Source organism: Rosa rugosa, chromosome 2, assembly GCF_958449725.1.
Source record: "Rosa rugosa chromosome 2, drRosRugo1.1, whole genome shotgun sequence".
Taxonomy (NCBI): domain Eukaryota; kingdom Viridiplantae; phylum Streptophyta; class Magnoliopsida; order Rosales; family Rosaceae; genus Rosa; species Rosa rugosa.
The window spans coordinates 44,557,265-44,567,292 of NC_084821.1; the positions used below are offsets into that span (position 1 = coordinate 44,557,265).

General features: G+C 38.2%; 1 protein-coding gene and 1 pseudogene across 1 annotated transcript; one reads left to right on the forward strand and one right to left on the reverse strand.

The window, feature by feature from the left end:
* Positions 1-2,404: 2,404 nt before the first annotated feature.
* Positions 2,405-3,437, forward strand: LOC133730827 (uncharacterized). The gene is made up of 3 exons (XM_062158342.1): positions 2,405-2,476; positions 2,562-2,986; positions 3,086-3,437. Exons 1-3 carry the CDS (start codon positions 2,405-2,407, stop codon positions 3,426-3,428), a joined length of 840 nt encoding a protein of 279 aa, XP_062014326.1. The 3' UTR covers positions 3,429-3,437.
* A 1,235-nt stretch (positions 3,438-4,672) lies between these two features.
* Positions 4,673-9,647, reverse strand: LOC133734397 (disease resistance protein RUN1-like; annotated as a pseudogene).
* Between the last annotated feature and the right edge of the window lie 381 nt (positions 9,648-10,028).

A 10,028-nucleotide genomic window follows, 5' to 3' on the forward strand; every position in this document is an offset into this window, starting at 1 on the left:
AGCGAGACAAATAGATTTCATCACGGAAAGGGTTTGACGAGGACATTGTTTTTTCGTCGCTGAACCTTTTCTTGACGAGCATTCTCCGACGAATTGAAGACGAAACGAATTTCCTCGCAGAAGTACTTCCGCGACGAAATGTCTGTTTTTAGCGAAGAATTTGTTTCTTGCAAATGAGGTTTTTTGTTGTAGTGGGTATTTCGGAGTATTAACAACACCAAATTTTTTACCGTTGTCGTGCTTGGTAGTTCCATGGAGTCCGCGAAAATTTTCTTTTTGAGTGGTATTCTTTTCTCTTTGAGGTTCGATTTGGACCTGTCTAACCAACTAGCTGTACCCCCATGTCCCCAACCATGCACATGTATCTGTTAGATAGGATTCGCTGATCATGTCATAAGAAAGAGACCTTAATCTTCTTCACTAAAAAGGCAGGAGATGAGCTAACAACCACCTCTTGGCTCTTGCCACTTTGGTTGGGCTACAGGATTAGGTGGTGGCTATTACTTGGGAGTTGGGACAGCTGGGAGCTGGGGGATCATATATCTTCTTTTTTCACCTACAGTTGCTCCACTAATGTATCATATCATGGGCTGAATTAATCGGTAGTTCCGATCCATCAAGTTTGAGAGTGCTGATGACCTCCAAAGCTATATAGACAGTGGAAACAGGGGGATCGATTAGTCTATTAATGCTTCTTCCATATACAGTGGAACAAAAAAAATAAAAAAAATAAAAAAATAAAACACTACTTCAATAACCCTCGAAGGGCCTCTTTAGTTCATAATGCTCCCCCGCCTTCCAATATGGTTACTTCATGGAGTCATAGAATAGCTAGACTTGCTCCTTTGGTAGCCCAGCTATTTTATGGCTCACTGTAGCTCCTAGTCTCCTACCAACACCATCATACATAATGCTCGATCTTCTAGAAAACTTTCAGCATCTTCCGCTGGTACTGGTTATCTTTGGTGACTTTTGCTAATGTAAAATCTCTAGCTACACTAAATTTGAAGCGTACGTGTGAGAATTACATTCATTCAAAGTCGAAAATGCCTTTTTCCCTCTTTGAAAATTATTCTTCGCACTGGTATATATGGTTTGATAACAAAACTCCCTCCTCTTTATCAAGTATTTGTCATTTAGTTATTTTGGCAACTCGGAGTGTCGTGCAAGTTCGAGTCTCATGACTCTCATCAAGTCATTAATTGGAGTTTAAGTCTTCAGGTTCTTCAAGTTGATGACCAAGCTAATAATCTTGAAACTTTTACATTTTCTGGACTGCCACCAAATTCAAAATGTGAAAAGGTGATCGAACTTGAAGGCCTTCAATTTGAGGCCACAATCAATATCAAAAATCTCCTGAATTTTATTTTATTTTCTGGTAGTTTCTATTAAATCCAGGCGAGCCAAAATTTCAGTTGGGGAACTTTTGGACAAAGACTAGTTCTAGTCATACTCGACACATTTTCCTAGGATGATCAGTTTTCTTAAAGGATTTGGCTGCAGCGATGACATATGCCTCTTTAATTAATATAGATGTGAAGGCTCTCATCATTTCCATGAATTATAGAAAAATGACCCCTTTTCACCATTGCCTGAAAGTAGCATTAATGTGGAGGTGAACTGGTGAAGGTGTGGAGTCCACCAATAGAGGGAAGTAGAGACTATTTGGAATTGATGGACTCATTGCAATGGATTGCACCTTGTGATTCAATATCGATATCGTAGGCTTGCAGAGATATTGATATCCTTCTGCAGGCATGTGGATTGTGGATACTGAAGAAGAAGACCAGTCAGCTAGAAGTCTAGAACTATATGATTGAGAATGATGTTGCCGATGCTTATTAGTTATTGTTTCTGTAATGTACTAGTATCGCTACTTATTTCATCACTACGTTCCCTGAGATGGAATCTTGAAACTGCCAAGTGCTTTCCAAACAAAGTCAACTAGCTAGGCACGTTTATGTGAAATATCTGTGTGTCCTACATCCTTTATAGATGCTAGTGCTCTAGTTTTGGTTTTTGGGTGTGCCTAATTAGCTGAATTTGTTTTTTATTTTCCTTTTCTCAATTGGAAAATGTGAAATATATATTATGTAAAATGTGAAGGCAATTATAGCCTTTTCTCAATTGGACTTCCTTGTTATGCTCAATATATAGCCTTTTGATTTTGGATGCTTTGTTGTTGGTGCTGCTGTTATTTAGGTTGCAATGCAAGAAATTATGAGTCTTTTGTTTCCATTTTAGTGCTATAATGTAATATTTTCCTTTACAGCATTGTTTGCTAGACAGGTCCCAATTTGGGGATACTCTTATTCCCAAACTCACTGTGCTTTAATTTAGTTGCAGTTGACTGTTTGTTCAGATTGTGAACTTTTTTCTTTGCTTCTTTGTGTGTGGTCTGTACATGAGTGAGATAGAGTCTTTGTACACCATAAATTATATATTCACTTCAAAGTTTGCCAAATTTGTAGCAGATGTGCATCGGTCAACACAATACCAAACATCCTGTAGTAGTTCTAAAGTCCCATTGCGTGGAAGTGGGGTTTTAACTTCTCAATCAGCCTACCATAGCATTGGAAGGAAAAGGAATCATATATATTTCAGATGTCCCAGCTTCTGTGAGTTTGGAGGCAAGCCGCAAAGAATTTGTTTTTCCAAAGTTAACTACCAGCCCTCTTCGTAGGTTACAGTTAATTGATTCCGATTCTGATGAGGTATGTCAAGAATACTTCCAATCTGTGAAGGATAAGATTACTCAAAATCTGGAGAGGGATGCATATCTGCGTACCAACGAGAATTTTCATGAAACGACACCCAGTGGTCAAGATGTTGAACAACTCTGGAATGTGGCTGATCCCCTTCCACCTGCCCATCATTACTTTTTCCACGATGATCCAAAGATTCGAAACTTAGTCTGCAGTCGCTTGCCGAATTTTTCCCCCTTGGGTGGAAATCAACAGACTGGTGTATCAGTTATTGATTACATGTAAAATACTTCTCCCCCTTCTTTTTTCAGGCTGTTTCTGGTTTTTATAGAATTTCTTTTGAATGTTATGTCATGATATGTTTCTCATTGTGATTTCAGGGTTCAATTTAGCAATGGAGAAGCTTCAAAACGGACAGTGAATCGGAGACAAAATATTTCAAACATATCAAATGTTGAAGAAGTCTTGCATGGTTCTGGAAACTGGGTGAACCCAAAAGGTAAAGCTAAACAGAAAGGTAGTGTCAAGCGGAGTGTAAACAAGGGAAGAAATAAGTCGGTCAAATCAAACACTGGGAACATGGAGCATGCTTCTGGAAACTGGGTGGAACCCAGAATCTCTGCCAGCAAAAAGCGGATTCAAGCAAATGCACAATCTTCTGGTGAATGGTACACACCTAGTCAAAGTGGTCAACCTAGCGGGCAAGCTGGTGGTCATTGGTAATTTGGTATACAGGCCCTGGTGGAAGGAAGGTATGTTAAAAGTTACAACTCTACATATTGCTGGTTTTGTCAGTAACTCAGTATACAACTTATACTAATAGCAATTAGCAAGTCAGCTTTTTCTTTACTTGATGTTAATACATATGGACAGTCAAGGAGGCTGTACAAGTTGATCATGGATTGTTATTAATTTCTGCGATTATAGTTACGATCTCAAAGTATAATGTCTGTTAAATCCTACATTTGTTCTAATTTCTGCTTACTAAAGAACAGGAGCGATACAGCGTTTATTTACATACATTAATATTTTCGTGTGCGTTTATTTACATTTGTTCTGATGCTCTGGTGTTTGCCATCAGGTTTATGTTAGTAAAACTGGGCAGGAATTGACAGGTCAAACAACCTACAGACTGTATTCAAAGGTATGAGTAAAATCATTAGTTTGTCCATATTTTCATTATCTTTATGAGTGTATGTGGCTTACACACTATTACTTTGTAATTGACAGGAAAGTGGAAAACGGGCTGTGAAGGCCAGAAAAGGGAAAGCCAAAAAATAAAAATAGTTGAATTTCATACCATGTACCAAAATTTTTCTGTAACATTTAAAAAAAAAAAATCCATGTTGTATGTGTAAGCCTTCCCATGCTAATCTTTTAAGACTGTTTGCTCAACATGATATCAGGATATATACACTTATACAGCTCCTCTTCATTGGAAAATCAAAAAAGAAACTGGGGAAATTATATCGAGTAATATATGCTTGTATAACATTGATGGGATTTGATGTCAAGATCAATTTACAGTTTGTCAGAACAGTTTGATGGGAAAAACTGTGATTTGTCCAGCATCAATCCGGTTTTTACTCTTTTCTCTTTATAAGGTCTCTTGAACTTATAAAGAGAAAGCATGAATACAAAAGATACGCAGTTATCAGAACAAAGTCGAATATAAGATGCTAATACTAATAGCTATATGCTTCCAGCGTTATTCGACACAGTTGTGATCAGATGTATAATGCAGGGTTCAGCTCTCGTAGTCCTAGGTTTTTTTTTTTCTTCTTCTCCTGAACAGAAGATCAACTCGTTGTTAAACTCTAGATTACTGTAGTAGATTACACAGAATAAAGCAAGTAAATCAAGAACCCAGCAGAGAACCAAAGGAAATGGACAAAAATTACTGTAGTAGCAAGCTAGGAAAGAGTTACCCCAATCAAATTGCAGTAGCCCAGACTGCCAAAAAGCTTTACCCCAAGAAAAAAGAAAAAGAAAAGAAAAGAATTGATACTCTATACATATCTGTTTCATTTTTAAGCCATAGGCTCCTGGCGATGCCCACCCTTACTCTTCTTGGAAGGCATTTATGTACTCAATCTGAAAACAGTATTTCTTAGAGAACATTAAGGAGCATGAGGATGTCCTTGATTAGTAGAAGAATCCGTACTTTGAAGATAACCTCATATATTTCCGCTTCTCTCAATGCTTTTGTAGCACGTCACAACTAATGATCTAGGAATTCATGTCAAACCTCATTGCCTCTTTAATGTCCTGAGCCAAACCACTAAAGGAAAATCGGAACTCCATTGTAAGATAGGAGAAGGCCTTGCCAAACTCGGCAATCATAACCATTATTTGGCTAGCCCTTACAATTTCACACTTAACTCAATTGTCAATAATATACAGTATTTTTAATTTTCTCTAGACTTGACTGGATTGAAATAAGTTTTTTTTTTTTTCCTTTCCTGTCAAAGATCACGAGTATTCGAGCATCCAAATTTGTCACTATTCTCCAGGGGAAAGCAAGGGAGCGACCAGAAAAAAATAGAGAAAGAATGCCATAATGAGAATCCTGCAGCTTCTGCAACAGCAGTTGTTCTGATCACCTTCTTGTTCCTCTTCTTTGTCTAAAACATACAAATAACAGAAAACTGATTAGAGGAATGTTACAAAATGAAATGTGGATTGATTAAATTGGAAGTGTCTCATAGCATCAATTATCAAGCCTAGATCAAGAAATTGGAAGAGTGATACATACCTGTTTCTTCATCAGAGTCCGTAATGAGCTTATTGAACCAAACTGACCTACACAAATCTAAGTTGTCCATCGAAGCAGGTCGAGGGCAGATGAAGTATGTTCCTAGCATCACCTCCTGTTCTTCTGAAAAATCTGTCCCAATGACACATGAATAAGGATCCGAGGTGTTGGGGGTGCTCTTCCTCTTTTGCTCATACACAAGCTTGACCCCACACTGCTTTACCCGAAGCCAAGGTTCCATAAATACTGAAACAGTCACCTTATTGTTACCTTCCAGTTGATTCTCCAACTTCCAATGGCTTAACCAAATCATATCTTTTCCATTATCTGGAATACCGTAGTATGTTGGGCCAAAGATCCATTTCAGACCCTTGCTCTTATTACTGACTTTAGTTATGATTGGATTAGGTAAGTTAACACCGGCATAGATGACTTGAGAAACATCATCTGAATTTTCATAGACAGAAAAGACATTCAAGCCTCGGATCCTACCATTAGGACGTAGAGGTAAAGTAAAAGATATTGAGGTCCCATTACTTTTATGGCCGAAGTGTCCTGGAACCTGGTTTCCAGGAAGAAAAGTGTGGAATATCCCAAATTCATAGAGTCCCTATGCCATAGAAATCACAATAAATGTTAGTTTTGAATAGGATACGACAGGAGTCTCTTGCATGCATATGAAAAAATGTGTGTGTGTGCATGTGTTTGTGTGAGTGAGAGAGAGAGAGAGAGAGACCTGGAGGGGATACATTGTGCCAGAATCAACTTTCTGCTCATCTATGGTGTGCAGCCTTATTCTTTCCTCGGATTTCAAGTCAGTCAAGCCCAAAAGGTTGATAATTTCCTCATCAACTTTTCCGAGGGGTTCTAACTTGTACCAGGGCTCAATCTCAACTAGGCCTTCATTGAGACAAAAATCTAGCGACTGAGGCAGGCATGACAATGAATGAGATGATATTTTTTTCAATGATCTGCAGTTGTCCACCATCAATTCTCCTACTCTTGGTAGCCCTACAAGCGATTTGAGCTTCTTACAGTTGGAGAAAGAAAGTTGATCGAGCCTGGTGAGACCTCTGATGCAACTTGGTAGGCTATGCATTGGATTATGGCTTAGATTTAATCTTTTCAGTGAGGATAGGTTGGCCAAAGCCCTAGGAAAAACATTATCAGAAAGATTGCAATCTACAAGACTTAAATCTACTAATCTAGAGGGTAAAGAAGCCCAAAAAATATCTATGCTTGTTCTTGTGCATGATCTGGCCTCAATAGTAGTGACCAATAAACTTATTGGAATATCATTTGTTTGAAGCACTTTTAGAGATTCTAGCATCCTCAGCTTTACTGGAAAGTGATTAAGATTTGAGCACCCAGATATTATAAGTGTTTCCAGGGATTTCAGCATAGAAATGTTTTCTGGAAGCTTCTCAATAGTTTTGCAACCCTCTAGATTCAAGTAAACTAGTCTCTCTAGCTTTTCAATAGATTGATGAACATCAACCAAGCTTGTACAATCTTTAAGAATTAGTCTTTCCAGATTAGGGAATAGGGAGAAGTCAGTGATTTCACTAAGTCGACAGGAATAGCTGAGATCAAGGACCTTCAATGATGGAAAATACTGTGGGAATTGACAAAACAAGGAAGGAGCGAAAGAACATGGAATTAATCCTCAGAAAGGTATCCTAGTTGTTTGATATATAAAAAGGAAAAAAGAAAAACTGAAATGAAAACTATAGATTAGCATACCTTCCTTCCCGTCCCAACTTTTCTGAAGCTGCTATAGTGCATTTCAAGAACAACCAAGTAATCCAAAGAAAAATTGCTGGGTATAGAATCCAAAGTACAGTGAGACCAACACAACCATCTTAGTCCTGATGGAAGTTCTTCATAGCATCCAGTGAGTAGTACATGACTAAGCTGGAGCAGTCTTAGATTATGCATCCCTACAAATCCTTTGGTTTCCAACAGTACAGCATTTGATTCCCTTGAAAGAGTGTATGCAGGGTGCTTACGCATATCCAAGACAAGACCTTCAATCCTTTTTGTTCCCTAATGTAAAAAGGAATAAAACATTTGGGTAAGCACCAACAGATGCACCGGAAGAAAAACATGCACATAAAATGGACCATGTAATACTTACTTTCTTTTCTGCCAATACTTTGAAAGAGTCTTTAGGATGACATAATCTGCTACGTTTCCCAGGATCCTTTGACTCTAGAAGAACAATTCCTCTTCCCATGTCACGAATCATTTGATGCATCTGCACCTTGTTATCTCCATCAATGGTTACCAAGCACCTATCAATAAGATTCTGAATACCAACCACCGTGCAGAATTCACATCCATTTAGTATTCCAACAATGTAATCTCTGTCCTTACCAACAAAGAAACAAGCAATATGGAGGAATAAATCTTTGTCATGGCTGTCTTGTAAAGAGTCATAGCTTATTTTGAGTTTGTTCATGATTTCACCATTTGGAATTACTTCCAATTTCTCTAATGCACTTTCCCATACATCTATACTTTGCCTCGATAGAGAAGAACCAAAAACTTTTAGAGCTAATGGAAGACCTCCGCTATGGTGCACTAGCCTTTTTGAATGTTCCATGTAACCTTTATTAGGATAGTTCCGTCCGAAAGCATGCCAACTGAAGAGCTTCAGTGAGTCATCGAAATCCAAAGTTTCAAGGTTATAGACCTCAATAGCTCTATCAACATTCAACAACCTCGCATGCCTAGTTGGCTAGTTGTTATGATGATTCTACTTCCTGGATGAAACTTATCTTGCATCATAAGCACTGCATCTAGTTGGTCCGTATGATCCACATCATCAATAACAAGAAGAACTCTTTTAGAGCGCAAGACCTTTTCAATCCTAGGTATTCCCTCACTAACGCTGTGTATTTCCACCTTTTTCCCAATATCACAAAGAAGTTTTGTTTGTATTAAAACTAAGCCCTTAGGTAGCTCCGAAAATTGTCTTATATTCTCAAGAAAGCTGCTTCCATCAAACTTTTCAAAATTTAAATTGTAAACTAATTTTGCAATGGTCGTCTTCCCTATCCCACCAATTCCATAAATTACAAGTATGCCAACATTAGTTGATTCATCTTGTAACCATATGTTAATGCGTTCAACCCGAGAATGAATTCCAACCAGATTTGGAGCAACACTTAAGGGCGTCCGACTTAGCTTGTCAGCAATAACTGTAACAATTTTTTCGATGAACTTGGCCTCGTGCCTAGAAAAAGTCACTAACTACATGTCACAGTTCCATTCACTATAAAATTTCTGTTATGGTACGTACAACCAAAAATCCACTGATGAGATGAATAAGTAAGCTTAAAATGTAACTAGCCCTTAATTTTTTAGGATATCAAAGATAGGCTCCAAATTTCTGTGTAAATCATATATATGAAACAGAAAATGCTAGTCAAGAAAAAAAAAAAAAAAGAAGAAGAAATTAAAGAGTCGAAACACATGGCATGGCAGTAGAGAAAATGGAAGGCAATAAAATAAAGGCCATCATATATAATTGGACTAGTGAACTTTACCCATCAGCTTGATTCTGTAACACCATTCCTGCTAGATCTGCAACCTCTTGCAGTGCTGCCCTCCATCGGTTGACCTTGTTCAACGCTTCCTTCTTCTGGTGCGTGGCAAATGCTTTTGCAAGACTTCCCGTCTGATTCCTCAGTTGGGACGGACCCACATCATAGAACACCGGTAAAACGACATGGCGGTGGTCTGGGCCGGGGCAGGTCTTCCTCTTGCGTTCCAGGATCATCACAAGCTCGTCAAGGCACCATCCGGACGACGCGTAGTCTTTGGAAAACACAATAACTGAAGTTCTGGATTGCTGAATTGCTCTGCGCAGCTCTACCTTAATATCTTGACCTCTCTCAAGCTCATCATCATCTCTGAAGGTGCTGAGTCCGGCGTTGTCCATCGCCGTGTAGAGATGATCGGTGAAGGTCTTCCGAGTGTCTTCGCCTCGGAAACTCAAGAACACATCGTATTTGCATTCACAGCCTTCACCTCTAACAACAGCCATTCCGGCCACCCACAAACAAACAGAGTGCGAAATTATTGGAGGTAAACTAAGCAGCTGCACTGCATTGGATCCCAAGAAAATTGCATTTCATCAGATAGAACAAGTAAGTCAATGATTTCTGGTTGAAAAAATAACGGAGAGCTTCGGGCCATTTTATTAAAATTTAGGGATAATGACCACTTACCCACTTTTTACCAAAATACATCTATGGCCAACTTATTTTTATCCCCTTTCACACAAATTTTTTTCCTTTTTCTCCCAACTATTCCTTTCACTTAATAATAATCTCATTAATATCCTTTCTTCTTTCATCACTCTTTTCTTTTACACTATTACCGTTTCACTATTACTGTGAACAATATTTTTCAATTTCAATTTTAATGATGGAGCGAGGTGGGCTCATATCTTGAAGTTATTTGTTTAAATATCAATTGCAGTTAAAATTCATCCTCCATATTCAAAGGTAAACAATTAATTTAATAATTTTCACTATTTATAATTTCAATCATTTCCAGAC

Coding starts and splice junctions, on each gene's coding strand:
- LOC133730827 (XM_062158342.1), top strand. CDS start 2,405: ATGAGTGAGATAGAGTCTTTGTACACCATAAATTATATATTCACTTCA. Junction 2,477..2,561: donor TTGCCAAATTTGTAGCAGAT/GTGCATCGGTCA, acceptor CTTCTCAATCAG/CCTACCATAGCATTGGAAGG. Junction 2,987..3,085: donor GTATCAGTTATTGATTACAT/GTAAAATACTTC, acceptor TTGTGATTTCAG/GGTTCAATTTAGCAATGGAG.